At 42.4% G+C, this 19,318-nt stretch overlaps 1 protein-coding gene across 1 annotated transcript; it reads right to left on the bottom strand.

Moving 5' to 3' along the window:
- Nucleotides 1-10,243: 10,243 nt before the first annotated feature.
- LOC119320549 (protein Rf1, mitochondrial-like) lies at nucleotides 10,244-15,830 on the bottom strand. The gene is made up of 2 exons (XM_037594604.1): nucleotides 15,660-15,830; nucleotides 10,244-12,604 (listed from the first exon to the last, which is right to left on the bottom strand). Exons 1-2 carry the CDS (start codon nucleotides 15,828-15,830, stop codon nucleotides 10,391-10,393), a joined length of 2,385 nt encoding a protein of 794 aa, XP_037450501.1. The 3' UTR covers nucleotides 10,244-10,390.
- Between the last annotated feature and the right edge of the window lie 3,488 nt (nucleotides 15,831-19,318).

Here is a 19,318-nt window from a genome sequence, read left to right on the forward strand (position 1 = left end):
TAGTAGAGGCATACTAGTGACACTCTGTTTGTCTATATATTCACACATGTATTATGTTTCCCGTTAATACAATTCTAGCGTGAATAATAAACATTTATCATGAAATAAGGAAATAAATAATAACTTTATTATTGCCTCTAGGGCATATTTCCTTCAGTCTCCCACTTGCACTAGAGTCAATAATCTAATTCACATCGCCATGTGATATAACACCAATAATTCACATCACCATGTGATTAGCACCCATAGTTCACATCGTCATGTGACCAACACCCAAAGGGTTTGCTAGAGTCAATAATCTAGTTCACATCGCTATGTGATTAACACCCAAAGAGTACTAAGGTGTGATCATGTTTTGCTTGTGAGATAATTTTAGTCAACGGGTCTGTCACATTCAGATCCGTAAGTATTTTGCAAATTTCTATGTCTACAATGCTCTGCACGGAGCTACTCTAGCTAATTGCTCCCACTTTCAATATGTATCTAGACCGAGACTTTGAATCATCTAGATTAGTGTCAAAACTTGCATCGACGTAACCCTTTACGACGAACCTTTTTGTCACCTTCATAATCGAGAAACATATCCTTATTCCTCTAAGGATAATTTTGACCGCTGTCCAGTGATCTACTCCTAGATCACTATTGTACTCCCTTGCCAAAATCAGTGTAGGGTATACAATAGATCTGGTACACAACATGACATACTTTATAGAACCTATGACTGAGGCATAGGGAATGACTTTCATTCTCTTTCTATCTTCTGCCGTGGTCGGGCTTTGAGTCCTACTCAATTTCACACCTTATAATACAGGTAAGAACTCTTTCTTTAACTGTTCCATTTTGAACTACTTCAAAATCTTATCAAGGTATGTATTCATTGAAAAAACTTATCAAGCGTTTTGATCTATCTCTATAGATCTTGATGCTCAATATGTAAGCAGCTTCACCGAGGTCTTTCTTTGAGAAACTCCTTTCAAACACTCCTTTATGCTTTGCAGAATAATTTTACATTATTTCCGATCAACAATATGTCATTCACATATACTTATCAGAAATGTTGTAGTGCTCCCACTCACTTTCTTGTAAATACAGGCTTCACTGCCAGTCTGTATAAAACTATATGCTTTGATCAACTTATCAAAGCGTATATTCCAACTCCGAGATGCTTGCACCTGTCCATAGATAGATCACTGGAGCTTGCATATTTTGTTAGCACCTTTAGGATTGACAAAACCTTCTGGTTGCATCATATACAACTCTTCTTTAATAAATCCATTAAGGAATGCAATTTTGTTTATCCATTTGCCAGATTTCATAAAATGCGGCAATTGCTAACATGATTCAGACAGACTTGTAGATAGTAACATAGATACGAGTGAGAAACTCTCATCGTAGTCAACACCTTGAACTTGTTGAAAACCTTTTGCGACAATTCTAGCTTTGTAGATAGTAACACTACTATCAACGTCTGTCTTCCTCTTGAAGATCCATTTATTTTCTATGGCTTGCCGATCATCGGGCAAGTCAACCAAAGTCCATACTTTGTTCTCATACATGGATCCCATCTCAGATTTCATGGCCTCAAACCATTTCGCGGAATCTGGGCTCATCATCGCTTCCTCATAGTTCATAGGTTTGTCATGGTCAAGTAACATGACCTCCAGAATAGGATTACCGTACCACTCTGGTGCGGATCTCACTGTGGTTTACCTACGAGATTCGGCAGTAACTTGATCTGAAGTTACATGATCATCATCATTAGCTTCCTCACTAATTGGTGTAGTAGTCACAGGAACAGATTTCTGTGATGAACTACTTTCCAATAAGGGAGAAGGTACAATTACCTTATCAAGTTCTACTTTCCTCCCACTCACTTCTTTCGAGAGAAACTCCTTCTCTAGAAAGGATCCATTCTTAGCAACGAATGTCTTGCCTTCGGATCTGTGATAGAAGGTGTACCCAACTTTCTCCTTTGGGTATCCTATGAAGACACATTTCTCCGATTTGGGTTTGAGCTTATCAGGATGAAACTTTTTCACATAAGCATCGCAACCCCAAACTTTAAGAAACGACAACTTTGATTTCTTTCCAAACCACAGTTCATATTGTGTCGTCTCAACGGACTTAGATGGTGCCCCTTTTTAACATGAATGCATCTGTCTTTAATGCATGACCCCAAAACGATAGTGGTAAATCGGTAAGAAACATCACAGATTGTACAATATCCAATAAAGTACGGTTATGATGTTCGGACACACCATTATGCTGTGGTGTTCCAGGTGACACGAATTTGTGAAACTATTCCACATTGTTTTAACTAAAGGCCAAACCCATAACTCAAATATTTTACCTCTGCCATCATATCGTAGAAACTTTTATTTTCTTGTTACGATGATTCTCCACTTCACTCTGAAATTCTTTGAACTTTTCAAATGTTTCAGACTTGTGTTTCATCAAGTAGATATACCCATATCTGCTCAAATCATCTGTGAAAGTCAGAAAATAATGATACTTGCCGTGAGCCTTAACACTCATCGGATCGCATACATCAGTATGTATTATTTCCAATAAGTCAGTTGCTCGCTCCATTGTTCCGGAGAACGGAGTTTTAGTCATCTTGCCCATGAGGCATGGTTCGCAAGCATCAAGTGATTCATAATCAAGTGATTCCAAAATCCCATCAGCATGGAGTTTCTTCATGCGCTTTACACCAATATGACTTAAACGGCAGTGCCACAAATAATTTGCACTATCATTATTAACTTTGCATCTTTTGACTTCAATATTATGAATATGTGTATCACTACGATCGAGATCCAACAAACCATTTTCGTTGGTGTGTATGACCATAGAAGGTTTTATTCATGTAAACAGAACAACAATTGTTCTCTAACTTAAATAAATAACCGTATTGCAATAAACATGATCAAATCATATTCATGCTTAACGTAAACACCAAATAACATTTATTTAGTTTCAACACTAATCCCGAAAGTATAGGGAGTGTGCTTTGATGATCATATCAATCTTGGAACTACTTCCAACACACATCGTCACCTCGCCTTTTTACTATTTTCTGTTTATTCAGCAACTCCCGTTTCGAGTTACTACTATTAGCAACTGAACCAGTATCAAATGCCGAGGGGTTGCTATAAACAATAGTAAAATACACATCAATAACATGTATATCCAATATACCTTTGTTCACTTTGCCATCCTTCTTATCCGCCAAATACTTGGGGCAGTTCTGCTTCCAGTGACCAGTCCCTTTGCAGTAGAGGCACTTAGTCTCAGGCTTAGGACCAGACTTGGGCTTCTTCACTTGAGAAGCAACTTGCTTGCCATTCTTCTTGAAGTTCCCCTTCTTCCTTTTGCCCTTTTCTTGAAACTAGTGGTCTCGTCAACCATCAACACTTGATGTTTTTCTTGATTTCTACCTTCGTCGATTTCAGCATCACGAAGAGCTGGAGAATTGTTTCTGTTATCCCTTGCATATTATAGTTCATCACGAAGTTCTACTAACTCGGTGATGGTGACTAGAGAATTCTGTCAATCACTATCTTATCTGGAAGGTTAACTCCCACTTGATTCAAGCGATTGTAGTACCCAGACACTCTGAGCACATGCTCACTAATTGAGCGATTCTCCTCCATATTTCAGCTATAGAACTTGTTGGAGATTTCCTATCTCTCAACTCGGGTATTTGCTTGAAATATTAACTTCAATTCCTGGAACATCTCATATGGTCCATGACATTCAAAACGTCTTTGAAGTCCCGATTCTAAGCCGTTAAGCATGGTGCACTAAACTATCAAGTAGTCATCATATTGAGCTAGTCAAACGTTCATAACGTCTACATCTGCTCCTGCAATAGGTCTGTCACCTAGTGGTGCATTAAGGACATAATTCTTTTGTGCAGCAATGAGGATAAACCTCAGATCACGGATCCAATCCGCATCATTGCTTCTAACATCTTTCAACACAATTTTCTCTAGGAACATATCAAAATAAACATATGAAAGCAACAACGCGAGCTATTGATATACAACATAATTTGCAAAATACTACTAGGACTAAGTTCATGATAAATTTAAGTTCAATTAATCATATTACTTAAGAACTCCCACTTAGACAGACATCTCTCTAGTCATCTAAGTGATCACGTGATCCAAATCAACTAAACCATAACCGATCATCACGTGAGATGGAGTAGTTTTCAATGGTGAACATCACTATGTTGATCATATCTACTATATGATTCACGCTCGACCTTTCGGTCTCCGTGTTCCGAGGCCGTATCTGCATATGCTAGGCTCGTCAAGTTTAACCTAAGTATTCCGCGTGTGCAAAACTGGCTTGCACCCGTTCTAGATGGACGTAGAGCTTATCATACCCGATCATCACGTGGTGTCTGAGCACGACGAACTTTGGCAACGGTGCGTACTCAGGGAGAACACTTCTTGATAATTAGTGAGAGATCATCTTAAAATGCTACCGTCAATCAAAGCAAGATAAGATGCATAAAGGATAAACATCACATGCAATCAATATAAGTGATATGATATGGCCATCATCATCTTGTGCTTATGATCTTCATCTCCGAAGCACCGTCATGATCACCATCGTCACCGGCGCGACACCTTGATCTCCATCGTAGCATCGTTGTCGTCTCGCCAACTATTGCTTCTATGACTATCGCTACCGCTTAGTGATTAAGTAAAGCAATTACAGGGCGTTTGCATTTTATACAATAAAGCGACAACCATATGGCTCATGCCTGTTGCCGATAACTCGGTTACAAAACATGATCATCTCATACAATAAAATATAGCATCACGTCTTGACCATATCACATCACAACATGCCCTGCAAAAACAAGTTAGACGTCCTCTACTTTGTTGTTGCAAGTTTTACGTGGCTGCTACGGGCTGAGCAAGAACCGTTCTTACCTACGCGTCAAAACCACAACGATAATTCGTCAAGTTAGTGCTGTTTTAACCTTCGCAAGGACCGGGCGTAGCCACACTCGGTTCAACTAAAGTTGGAGAAACTGACACCCGCCAGCCACCTGTGTGCAAAGCACGTCGGTAGAACCAGTCTCGCGTAAGCGTACGCGTAATGTCTGTCCGGGCCGCTTCATCCAACAATACCGCTGAACCAAAGTATGACATGCTGGTAAGCAGTATGACTTGTATCGCCCACAACTCACTTGTGTTCTACTCGTGCATATAATATCAACGCATAAAACCTAGGCTCGGATGCCACTGTTGGGGAACGTAGTAATTTCAAAAATATTCTTACGGACACGCAAGATCATGGTGATGCATAGCAACGAGAGGGGGAGTGTATCTTCATACCCTTGAAGATCTCTAAGCGGAAGCGTTTATCAACGCGGTTGATGTAGTCGTATGTCTTCACGATCCGACCGATCCAAGTACCGAACGCACGGCACCTCCGAGTTCTGCACACGTTCAGCTCGATGACGTCCTCGCCTTCTCGATCCAGCAAGACGGGCGAAGTAGTAGATGAGTTCCGGCAGCACGACGGCGTGGTGACGGTGTTGGTGAAGAACAATCTCCGCAGGGCTTCGCCTAAGCACTACGAAAACTATGACGGAGGATAAACTAGAGGGGACGGGGTTGCCGGCACACGTCTTGGTGTTTCTTGATGTCTTTGGTGCTAGCCCTGCCCCTCTATTTATATGTTGAGCCTTGGGGTCGAAACTTGGAGTAAAAACCTCCACAAAGTCGGTTTCACCCGAAAGGCAAGAGTCCTTCTCGGACTCCAGGGCCAGACGCCAGGGTCCCTGGCGTCTGGACCCAGACGCCAGGGACCCTGGCGTCTAGCCCCTGGACTCCGCAAAACTTCCTTTTGCGCTTTCCAAAAACCTTGTGGGCTTTCCCCTTTGGCCCAAATAACGTGTTCTCGTATCCAAACATTTCGGGAAACATTCGGAACCCCTTTCGGTGAATTCCGGAACCCTTCCGGAGATCAAACACTATTATCCCATATATCAAACTTTATCTCCGGACCATTCCGGAGTTCCTCGTCATGTCCATGATCTCATCCGGGACTCGGAACAACCTTCGGTTACCAACATACATAACTCATATAATACTATATCGTCAAAAAAATGTTAAGCGTGCGGACCCTACGGGTTCGAGAACTATGTAGACATGACCGAGACACTTTTCTGGTCAATAACCAATAGCGGGACCTGGATGCCCATATTGGCTCCCACATATTCTACGAAGATCTTTATCGGTCAAACCGCATAACAACATACGTTGTTCCCTTTGTCATCGGTATGTTACTTGCCCGAGATTCGATCGTCGGTATCCAATACCTAGTTCAATCTCGTTACCGGCAAGTCTCTTTACTTGTTATGTAATGCATCATTCCGTAACTAACTCATTAGCTACATTGCTTGCAAGGCTTGTAGTGATGTGCATTACCGAGAGGGCCCAGAGATACCTCTCCGACAATTGGAGTGACAAATCCTAATCTCGAAATACGCCAACCCAACATGTACCTTTGGAGACACCTCTAGAGCACCTTTATAATCACCCAGTTACGTTGTGACGTTTGGTAGCACACAAAGTGTTCCTCCAGTAAACGGGAGTTGCATAATCTCATAGTCATAGGAACATGTATAAGTCATGAAGAAAGCAATAGCAACATACTAAACGATCGTGTGCTAAGCTAACGGAATGGGTCATGTCAATCACATCATTCTCCTAATGATGTGATCCCGTTAATCAAATGACAACCCATGTCTATGGCTAGGAAACATAACCATCTTTGATCAACGAGCTAGTCTAGTAGAGGCATACTAGTGACACTCTGTTTGTCTATATATTCACACATGTATTATGTTTCCGGTTAATACAATTAGCATGAATAATAAACATTTATCATGAAATAAGGAAATAAATAATAACTGTATTATTGCCTCTAGGGCATATTTCCTTCACTAATGCTACTGCTAAAGTCATTAGCTGTAGCGCCGGTCCAAGACAAGCGCTACTGCTAAGTGGGGATGGGCACCTGGGCCCTGGCTGGCCATAACAGCAGCGCGGTTCACCAGAACGCGCTACTGCTAACCACCTACTAGCAGCGCTTGACACTAGCACACGCTACTAATAATTAGCAGTAGTGCCTCTTTTACCCTGCGCTACTGATAAGGCTTTATGTATAAGGTTTTCCCTAGTAGTGTTAGCTCGTGAAAAGAAGTTTGATCCAACTTATGAGGACAAACTAGTATGGCAATGTTAAAAGTTTTCAAGTTCATGATACAGTCATGGACTTCATCATATCCAAGTCAATCGAAGAAAACTTTGTTACACCATAGTGTTCCCGGCATAGTAATCGAACCGGCAAGACTTTCGGTTCAGGTTTTTACCGGTCAGACCGCCAATTCACCGGTTCGATTGTTGGTTTTTAAGCAATAAAATAATATATATTTTATCAATAAATACACCAATCAATAGTTTAAAAATGTTTAATCGGAGGTGACCATCAGGCATCCCAGTCCTCCTGCTCGGCTACTCCTGGTTTGGACTCTGTATTGGAGGGAGGCAACTGGAGGATCCCTCAGGAGGTGTGGTCGATTTGATAGGAGCGAAGGGAAGTCATAGTTGGATGGACCAGTCCGAACAAGCGCCGGTGTCCCCTCTCCCAAGTTGTCAACAATGGTGGCAAAGAACGGCGGGCACGAGAGTGGCGACACGGGCTGGTGACCTGGTGCTGCCGCATGGAGTGGTGAGGGAGAGGCGTCGTAGCCACACCACGGCGTCTGGCAAGGGTGGCGCCAGAGGATGGCGGCTGCGCCAATGGGGTTTGTTGTGGACAAAATCGAGTGAAATGCTCCAAGTTCAGCCAAAACCCTACCAAAAGAGGGATTATTTCTTCCTTTTTTTCCAATTCTACCCCACCTTGTTCGCAAAAAAAACGAGTCGATTGAGGGGCTTTTCTGGAAACGACATCGAACCATCTGCTTTTCTATGAACCGCCCGGTTTATTGGTTTTTAGAAAAACCGGCCGGTTTGACCGGTTTTTTCCGGTTTGATTGCTCGAACGGTCCGCTGCACTTAAAAACCCGATGGGGTCGCCGGTTCCAATTTTTCCTGTCCGACCACCGCTCCGGCCCGGTTTTTAAACTATTGTTCCTGGTCGAACTATTGATCAAATACGAAGCAAAGTTTGTCGACTCTCCCTCCAAGCAACAAAGGAAAGCAATTCTTTTCTAGAGATCAGCCATGTATTGTCTCCTGCCTGATCAGTTCAAGTATATGGATTGTTGTGGGGAATCCCTCCTTCTAGATGAGTCAAGCATTTGCGTCTTGTGGGCTCTGCAGGTTTCAGTAATTTGGAAGATGACGATGTTGCAAATATTGGGAGGTTATTCTAGCTGAGGTACCTCAACCTCTCTTGGATAAGTGTTTGTGAGCTCCCAGAAGAAATAGGATATCTATATTCTTTACATAGGTTGGACCTAAGAGCCACAAGCCCACAAGGGAAAGTTAAGATCATCTATAGTTAATCTAGAAAAACTGGGGCGTCTATTTGTTGACGACTTTGCTAAATTTCCTGAAGCAGGAATCGGGAAAATGCAAAGATGTTGAAACAGGTAGAAACTTTGAGCGTCCAATTTAATTTGTTCAAGATTTTGGCCAGCTACAGAATCCTCGAGGAAGCTGAATATCGATCTTAGCGATGATCAAGAGGCCACTGAAAATACAAAAGGGGAGTGCATGAAAGCTATTGCATCTTCTCTCTGTGAAATAGGCACACACAATCTTCGTTCTTTATCTATCTAGAATTGTGATTGCAGCTTATACTGCTAGAATGATGCCATGCTCCGCTTGGCCTCCAAACACTGACAACCGTGGAGGCAACCATCCCGTGGGTTCCGAATTGGATGTGCTCCCTCGTCAACCTACTACAGTTACAGTTTGAAGTGCAGAGGTTCAAGTATGAAGACCTTTGCATCCTTGGAGGCTTACCTGCTCACCACGTTCAGACACTAATAGGTGAAAGAAATGTCTGAAGGACAACCCATGCTCGAGTAATTTCGTTTACTTTATGTGTGAGGGGTACATGATAGACATGATGTTGAAGCATGATCCGTGTCCAAGCTAGAAAAGCACATGATTTGTCTCAGCCCCACAATGATATGGGTATCTCTTCAGTACTGGTGGTCTAAGTGGTGCTGGTCCTTTCGATTTCGGAATCGAGAACCTGTCTACTAGTGGTCAGGTAAGCTTTAGAATCAAGTTATGACGGTGAACATGATCACCAGAAACCTATGAGAAATCTACGAGAAATTCATTCTCAGCACCTACTTATTACATCCATGGTAAGAGCAACTAGCATGACTCCCAACAAAGTTAATCTCCAATTTTCCACTGTGTTTTTGGAAACATATGTAGCCAACAAATATGCAATGACATGAAAAAACAAGGTGTGGAATAAGAAATTATGGTCAGAGTCTGATTGGGGAAGAAGAAAAACTTGTGTTCAGTAATAGTAGCAAGTAGCAACTACTCCCACCGTCCCATATTAACAAACGGATGTATCTAGCACTGAAGAATATGAGCCTAGTCTTTGTAGATGCAGGAGAATTTTCGAACAGGAGATGAAATTAATATTTCATCATAGCACTAAAACGAGATCCTATGCCGAACTTGGTATGTAGCAGGGTATGCATCTTTATGCAATTAATTCGCCCTTATGGCATTTGTTCCTGACCTACTTTAATTTAAATATGTCAGAGTAGGCCCTTGTTTTTCCTATAAAAAGAAACTAGTGTGGTATGCCACTTAATCAAATATATACACTGATTTGGACAATTACAAACGTAGTGCAAACTCCATAATGCCTACATATCTCCGTTTACTTAATAAGGAGTGGTCTACCATTCCTAACTAGTCAACTGACAGCATAAACCCTTTCAAGCAAAAACGATATCATAACACCCAATATTTCAAGCTTCATGCACGCAACATGGAGCAAACTTCTGAGGCAACATCCTTGGATTTTAGTACAGTACATGAAATTCTATATGTCCATCAGTACAGCAGAAAAGTAAGACAAAAGGCATCGATGAAAACATCATTAAAAATTAATAAAGAAATGTGCAACATCATTAAAGAAAAATAAATACTAGTAGCCAGCCATATAAATGAAACACATATAGTTGTTCATCTTCATGGTGACAGTCAAACGTTTCTCCTACTTAAAAGTTTCTGCCAGAATTACTGTAAGAGAAGTGACTTGCATTTGAGACGTACTAAACAAATAAAGGTTGGGAGAGGTAACCTACAAAGAAAAGTTAAGCTCTCCATTAGCAGTCCAGATCAGTATCTAGGCAAAATCACTAGAAAAGGTTTCAATCAGTGCCCTGTTCCAGAAAAGATTGGTATTTTTTGGGGAGTAACTCTTTATATTCCTGGCCTTTCCCCCCTGACACAAGTGCAGTCAACAAGCTAGCAGTGGAAGCTTCAAGGGTGAACCTCCTCTCATCAATTTTAGACAGATAAGTCCCAGCTCTTGGCATCTCCCCTTTCTGAAGTAACCTTCTAACTATGGCATTTAGCATACGGGAGTCGGCAGCACAGCCATCCTTCTCCATAGAAACAAATAGATCATCAGACTCTTGTAGAGAACCTTCTTCTATAAGTTTGTGTATCATTAATCTATAGGTAACAACATCAGGCACTAATCCGTTGGCCCAGATACCATCAAACAAATCTTTGGCTTCTTCCTTCCTGCCACATTTAAGCAACGCACCAATCATAATATTAAAACTGATAATAGAAGGCTTAACCTTCCCTTCCAACATTTCCCTAAAAACAACCAATGCATCACCTATACTTCCATTCTTAGAGTAACCATCGATCAGTATGCCATAGGTGAAAACATTTGGGTTCAAGCCAATTGAGCACATATTGTCAAGTAACTTGCTCACTTCATCCATCTTACCAATGAACAAGTATCCACCTATCAATGTGTTATAATTACACACATCAGGCCTCACACCCATGTGTACCATCAGGTCGAAGAGATCTTGGGCTTCCATAACCCTTCCGTTTTTGCAAAGGCGGTCGATAATTGTGTTGAAGAACACTGTGTTGGGACAGATGCCGCGATCCAACATCTCAGAAAATAGTTCATGAACCTTCTCCCATTTGCCACAAGAACAGAAACCACTAATAAGTTGGCTGAAAAGTATGATACCAGGGAGTAATCCTTCATATATCATTTGATTGTATTGGGACATAGCATCATCCATTCGGCCAATACTAGAAAGCAAGTTTATTACCGCTCCATAGTTCGCAACATCAGGGTTCAATCCTTGCTGCCGCATTTTTGTAAATATATGCAATACATCATCAACCATTTTTTCTTTAGCATAAGCAGATATGAGTATGTTGTAGCCATAATGATCTGGTGAAATACCATTATCATCCATCAACTCAATGAGACAATTCATATCATGAAACGATCTTTCCATAGCATACCCATGAAGCAGAATGTTGTAGGTAGTAACAGTAGGTTTTTGGCCCAAACTGATCATAGAATCAAAAATCTTCCTAGCTTCTGCGCATCTTCCATTCTTGCAAAGATAATCCATCTGTATATTGTAAGTTACAATATCTGGTTGAACACCATTTGTAGTCATCTCCTTGAAAATCCGATCCACCTCTTCGCACTGTCCTAATGAATAATATCCATGTATCAGACTATTATATGTGGCAACATCTGGCAGAATTCTTCTATCAAGCATCTGTTGAAGAACCTCCTCAGCCTTGTCCATTGCATGAAGCTTGCACATGCCAGAGATAATCGAACTACAGGTCACAACATCCGGCGATACCCCCTGACGCAGCATTTCACAAAATAGGCTGTAAGCCTTGCCTACCTCACCCTCTTTCAACAAGCCATCGATTACAGTGTTATAGGTCACCACATCAGGTTGGCAGCAACCTCCATGCTCAACCATGATGCGAATCAGGTCGAGAGCCTCTTGGCTTCTCTTCTCGTTGCAGAGACCCTTGAAAAGAATGTTATAGGAGAAAATGTTTGGTATGCAGTTAAACTCAGGCATTATCCGGAGTACGATGTCCATTGCATAGCTGGTCTTCTTCACTGCACAGATGGCCTTGAGTAGGTGGCTGAAATTGACGATAGCTTCTGCTGTAAATCCCAACTTAATGACGTGTCCCATGGCAGCGTGTCCAAGGTCCAAGCGGCCAGCACGGCAGCAGCAGTCGACTAGAATGCCATAGGTGATATTGTGTGGAGGCACCTTGGCCCTTGCGACGCGGTTGAAGAGGGAGACGCCGAGCGCAGGGCAATCACGGCGGACCACGGTGAGGAGGCAGTTGATGGCGCGGACCGAGGAAGGTCCAGCAACCTGGATCAATTCGTCGAACAGGTTGAGTGCGTCGTCAGTGCCAATGTCTCCGGCACTGTACCGTTCTTCAATTTTCCTCTCCAAGATGCGTCTGCCACGGGGACAAGGCGGCGGCTCATAGTTCCACCTGGCCTGAAGAATCCCTGGAGGGTGGAGGGGTAGGATGGCGCCGCCGCCGCTCACCACCTACAGGACCGGCGCAGCCTGGGCGTTAACCTGGAATAGGAAAAAACGAGAGCAGAGTTAGGAAGACTAGGTTGCTCCATAGCCGCCGTTGCTCACCCCCGAGGTACAGCTGCTCTAGGAGGTACAGTGTGGTGGCGTACACGAGATCTGCTGCCGGCGACCACGCAGATGAAGCCGAGGAGAACCCCGCCGCTCGCTGCCGCCTCCCTGGCCGTTGGCTTCCGCTATACCGAAGCTGGAGAGGGCCTCACCGTGGCCGCCGCCGATGCCAGTTCTCTGAAGTCTGAAGAAGAAGTGGCTCCGCACACCTAAATCGTGAAGAGAAATCTTGACGCATTTTTGGGGTCCAGACACCTGCCACTGCCATGCGGGCCACACTAGTCAGAGTCGAGACAGCACCTTCAATGGGATGGGGTAAAAGGACTTTTTTTTTGAACCAGAAAATCCTATTCAGCTCTTCCTACATTTTTTTAGTTTTTTTAGTTGGATCTTTCTTTTTGAACTTTTTTTTTAGTTGGAGCTATTCGTACATAGTCATACAAAAGTTACGCCTACCAACGACTCCCTTCAGTCCAAAATAAATGTTGCGGTTGTAGTAGTTGACAATTATTATAGATCAGAGGGAGTGATATATTTGAATTACAGCCCCTCGTTGTTGAATGGCTTGCTTAAAGGAGTGAGTTATCAAACCCACGAGAGGATGGTGTCCTTTAAGCAAGGGTTTCTGACAAGTTTTTACGAGAGAATTAAATTAAAGCTTTTGATTGGATTTGAATCTTGCTGACACTAAAACACTTATAATAGAAATAGGCATGGGTGTGGTGACTTATGATTACAACCACAAATTTGTGTCGGGGCCATTATTATCTTAATTTGTGCCCTGAAGGTCATCCATCAAGATCTGCTTGCTACGTATCAAAGTGGGTTGTGTGTTCAAATTACATCTTGACCGAAACGTGTCCTGCATCAAGAGTCAGTGGTCCAACTAAAGATCATATCCGTCGCACGGAGTTGCCTTGGTAATTAAGATAGAAACAATCAGACAAATACATTGCGTTAATGACTACACATCTTGAATCACCAGAGATATTCCGTGTTATCGTACTAAACATTTATGTCACTACTGTTCATAATATCACATCACGGTCTCCCTACCCTTAGTCTCCTCGTTACTCGCTCTTCATGATCCTTGGTACCTGCATGGATGAAGAATGCGAGCAAGACAAGATACAACTACGAAGTAGCTTTATGCTACACATACGAGACGTTATTTCAAAGTCTTCCATCTATCCCTCCACCAAATACATCGGTTTGCAAGGCATTGCCTCAACCCATGACCTTACTGAACTACTCACACATGAAGATCAGATCACACGAAGAACTCACTAAAGAACATATCATGAAGATTTATTGATTGATTGATAATATGTCTTACAATGGATGCCGGATGGGATATATAATTATAGGTATGACTAGATGGTTGAGAACTATGGTGGTGATGAAGGTAGTTGCTTTGGAGATGGGAAATGGCGACGGCTAGGGTTGATGGAGATGATTGTTGCGAATATGACGATGTGGTAGCCTGTCTTGTTGCTCATTTGACATCGAGCGGTAGTGCCACCGGAGCAGTACTACCGTCCATTTGAGAGGTACTTCCGCTTTATATCACAGGCACGGAGGAATGACGGTATTGAAGCGGCGCCAGAGAGAAAGTACCACGCAATAGCATGTAACTACCGCTCAACAACTGCTTATGCTTATGCTGAAATGGGCAACAGAAGCTTGTAGTCTCCTCAGAATTAAGCGGAAGTAGCGGCGGTAGTAGCAAGCGGAAGTACCGCATGAGTGGTACTACCTTTCTACTACCGTGTCAGTGCCGCTAATTATCCAGAGAGCAACAGAGGGGCTTAATTTTTCCAAATGGTAGTACCTACTGTAGCACGCAGCGGAAGTACCGTGTAGGCGGTACTACCGTGCTACTACCGTTCCACTTCCGTTAATTAACCAGAGAGCAACAGAAGTTATAAAATAGGTGGAAGTAGGAGCAACACTAGTCTGCAGAAGTACCGCCTAAGCACCCGTAGTACGGAATGACAATAGTGGATCTCAACAATTGTAACTTTCCAAAATTCTAAATTTTGGAATGTTATATTAAATAGATAGTTTTGATTATTTTTTTGATTGTGGTGTGGTTGCTTGTGTGAAACTGAGTGAAATTTGAAACTTTTTGAAAGTTAAATGAGAGGGAGTAAAATGACTTTCCCGAACTTTTATTTTGCATTTATGATTTCCATGAATTCAAACTCATTTCATCACAAAACCCTGGAGAGAAGATGACATGACTTCTTCCATTTAATTAAATGAAAAGGGTTTTGAAAAGATTTGAACTTCATTTGGAAATATTTCCAATTCAGAAACTTTATGCAACTCGATGACTTTCATGAGAGAAGATAAAATGACTTCTTCAAAACATATGAAATATGAGTTGGAAGTTTCAAAGAATCAAATTTAAAGTCCCTTTGAATCATTTTCAATTTGGAGTTATTTGGGTTTTATTCAAATTATTTTTCTCCAAAAATAAAATATATGGAAAATAGGGTAAAATGATTTCCTACATTAGAAAATTGGAGAAAAATGGGTTTGAAATCATTTTGGTATTTTAAAATATTTTTACTTCGTTTTCAAATAAACCAGTAGCACTCTTTGCTTTATGTAAATTTTTGTGGATTTTATTTGACTCTAGAAAAATGTTCATCTTATAGAAAATCTTTTTCTAAAAATTTTGATATATAATATTCTATATTATAGTTTTGTTTTATTTGGTTTTTCTTTTAATTATTTTCTGTTTAACAAAAAAAGAGTTAGGACCGACCGGAGCGGGACGGCCAGTTCGCCAGGCTGCGGCCCAGCCGGCACAGCGCCGCGCCACCGCCCCATCTCCAGCTCGGGACAGTCCCAAGCGAAGCCGCCGCCGCCGGCGACCCGTGCTGCCGCCGGACTCTTCTCGCCGCCTAGCCCCTTCCCCACGCCACCTCGCCCCTCCTCCTATAAATACTCTCCCCCGGGCCCTCTCCTCCTCGTCCGCCGCAGCATCACCACCAGCGCCCAATCCGCCGCTGCCGACACCGCTTGCCGCCACTGCCGCACCGCGGCGCTCGCCATTGCTGCTCACCGTCGTCGCTGCTGCCTGCCCGCGCCGTGCCGCCTCGACCGACGCCGACGCCATCATCGGACGCGCCTAGCCGAGCCGCACCTTCCCGTGCCTTCGCCCGGAGCCGCCGACTACCGGAGACGCCGCCCCGATCAAAGCCGAAGCCGCCGCCGCCGTATTCTTCATTGCAGGCGACCTCCACCACCGCGGATCGCCACCAGAGCCACCTCGACCATTCGATCTCTCTTCAACGGTCAGGATTAGATCGGCTTTGTTTTTTTATTTCGAACCGATTTCTTTAATTAGCAAGTGTTCGTTAGTTAAGCCTCTAGAGCGGACGTTTTCGTTCGTTAGGTTGGTAGCGAACGTTCATTCGGTAGTTTTCTCTTTTTATTGCAGTTTTCGGCCAGGGACCTATCCATGAATAGTTTTCTTGCAGATTAGTCCCTGTTCTTCAAACAACCACAACTATTTGCCCGTTTATCCCAATCCAACGAAACCAACACCCACTTCTTTGTTATGATCCCCTCTGTCCAGATAATCAACTTGAACATGTTTTTAAAACTTTAAAATTTGATTTCAAACAGATTTGAATTCAAACTTCTTTTGTTCATAACTCAAGTTTTACAACTCCGATTTGGTCGATTCTTTTTGCAAATTGAAGCTCTTGACCTAAACTTTCTGATAAGGCCAAATTCACTCAATTTTGGTATTGTTATAAATTGTTTTTTGTTGCAAGAGTTATTGCTTGGTTTGAAGTTTCCGAATTGTTTTCTTCGTTCTTTCCGATCTTTTGTGTGATTGCTTATGTGTGGTTACTATTGCTTGCCCACGATAGATTGATCGGAGTGTGACGAGTAGAACTACCAGGAGTTATGAGTGTGAATCATCTTCATCAATAGTACAAGGCAAGTTCACACTTTGATCATATCCCTTTGTTACCTAGTTTTTATGCATTAGTTTCAACCCTCAAACGTTGCATTGTTAGGATTTGATAACATGTGGGTACTGGGAAGTAGTTGATGAGGTAGGAACCTATTGTCTTTATTCAAATATTGGGAGTTACTACATTATGCTTATACTGCTATGCTATGCTCGTAGACGTGGATTGGTTTTGAGAGAATTCATGAAAGATGTGAGAGTTATTGTTAATTTAGGTTTAACTTAAGGTGGCTACTTTAATACACATCTGGGTGGAATGGTTGGGGCACCCTGGAGCACCCAGTGGTTTGCCCGGGCACCTGGAGAACCCAGTGCTTGCCCAAGGGTATCCCGGAGCACCCGTGTGATCACCCTATGGAATGCCACCCGGGCTCAAAGGGATCGTAAGATTTTTCATGCTAGAAAATTCCGTGTGCAGCCACAAGCCATTATGGACTGTGGCATAGTTGAGTATGTTGTGTGACCTCTTTCAGTGGTAGGCTAGCAGATGTAGGGGAAGTAGGTGGTACTATCTACCCAGAGTAAAGAGTTAACGCTTCTGAAAGACTGTGTCTCGGTCATCCGTTTCTCAAACACCATGTAGTGCGAGAAATCTAACGAAGGAGATCGAGTCTTGTGGGAAAAAGTGTGCAAACCTCTGCAAAGTGTACAAACTAATCATGATTAGCCGTGTCCCCGGTTATGGACAACTTGAGTATCTGATACTTGAATTATTGGTTGATCTCATCACTCTATTTAATGAAATTTGTTGGGTTATTATTATTATTATTATTTGGGATTGAGTTGGAGGAACCCTCTCAATATTTCAATAAACTTTGTAGTTAAATAATATATATTCCTTTGTTTTAGGGAAAAATTAGCTTTATGCAAAATTAAACTTAGAGCCTCCACCAGCCAAATATGCATGTAGTGATAGCCATTATTCAGCATTGCTCTACAGTGTGAAATTGCCAGTACATTCAATGTACTGACTTACATGGCTGCAACGTCTCATGTTGCAGGAATCTTACGACGGGTAAGTGATACGTTAGGGTTACGATGTCTACACTCAACTTTGCCATTGGTGTTGATGGGAATCCACAACTTTGTTGTTACTTTCGCTAAATGAATTGAGGTAATAGTATTTATGTTACTTTATACATGTGATTTACCTCTGTTATAAATCCTCGAGTACTATGTGTGTCAGCATACCGACCCAGGGATGACACTTAAGCACAGAGACTTGATTCATTCAGGTTAGGTCGCTACAAGATGGTAATAGAGCACATGTTGACTATAGGACGTGACCCCTAGAAACTGGCAAGCCCATAGGAAAGATTTTCTCTACAACTTTCTTTTCAAAAAGATCTTCTACCTATCTTCTTTTCTGAGCTTTACCAAATATTCCCTTTTAGTTAGACTATACCCCTTTCCCCTTTTGACCACACGAAGATTCGACTAATGAGACCACTCCAAAAAGTACAAGATATCGGACAACTAAGACCACTTTGGAGTGAAGATGATTTTACCGTGCATTATAATAAAGGAAACTACAATGATTGAAGACTCCGAAGACTAGGAGAATTTGAAGGCCCTGAAGAATTTCCAGATTGGTATGACTAGGAAGGATACCCTTATGGAACTTGTCAGACTATTGAAGTTGTCAATACCCTAGATCAAGGTGTGTCGGAGAAAGACCGGAACATGGAGTGTTAAAACTTCAAGTTTTTGTCAAGAAAACCCCAGGACAGGAGATATCAACTATGTACTGATAGCTCATGGCAGAGACATGGGCATAAACACGACTATCCATGATGTTACCACCCGCCTATGCTATTGTCACCGTGCTAAGTTAAGCATGCATTTTATTCAGAAGGATTGGATGGTAGAAGGCTGATGGAGCATCTATCAGCAAAGGAATCATTTCGTGAAGAACCACTAGTAGAAAAATGGGCTAATCTGAGACACATTAGTGCCGGTTTGATTTTGAGCCGGCACTAATGTGTCCATTAGTGCTGGTTCCAACGGCTAGGCGGGTGGACATCATTAGTACCGGTTCGTGGGCAACAATTAGTACCGGTTCATGCCACGAACCGATACTAATGATGTTGTGTCAGATTGTGGGCCCCACGAACTCCTTTAGTACCGGTTCATGTCATGAATCGGTACTAGAGTTTCTTATTAAGCTGATTTTTAGTCCCACCTCGCTAGGAGAGAGGCAGTAGGAGCGTTTTATAAGCCGTGAGTGCAGAGACGATGAAGGAGAGGCGCAATGCTCACCTGCAGCTTGCTTAGCTTCAAGCCTTTCGGAATAGAATAGATTGCACGGAGCTGTGTGCAGTGTAGTCTACCCTATTCCGAAAGGCTTGAAGCTAACTAATGAGCAGTGCGCCTTTTTTTATTTTTAATAACTTATTAGGACTCCGGACTTCTTCTGTTACGGCAAAAACTGGATGCACTTCGTGTACAAACTGGACAATCTCTTTCGAAGTATCAGGGCCGGTTTCAGACGAAAACTCATCTGTTACACCGGCACTTCATTTTTTAAACTTATTACAACTTCAGACTTTTTTGCGTTCAGTACGCACCATTCTAAGCCACGGCATCAATTTTCAACCCTTTGTGACATCATTTGCATTCAG

The sequence above is a fragment of the Triticum dicoccoides genome, chromosome 6B (genome assembly GCF_002162155.2).
Source record: "Triticum dicoccoides isolate Atlit2015 ecotype Zavitan chromosome 6B, WEW_v2.0, whole genome shotgun sequence".
Taxonomy (NCBI): Eukaryota; Viridiplantae; Streptophyta; class Magnoliopsida; order Poales; family Poaceae; genus Triticum; species Triticum dicoccoides.

What these genes read in the sequence shown, in the direction of transcription:
- LOC119320549 (XM_037594604.1), bottom strand. Translation starts at nt 15,830, where the DNA reads ATGGCGTCGGCGTCGGTCGAGGCGGCACGGCGCGGGCAGGCAGCAGCG. An exon ending in AGGAGAGGGCCCGGGGGAGA is followed by an intron (nt 12,605 to 15,659) that starts GTATTTATAGGA and finishes CCGGTCCTGTAG; the next exon opens with GTGGTGAGCGGCGGCGGCGC.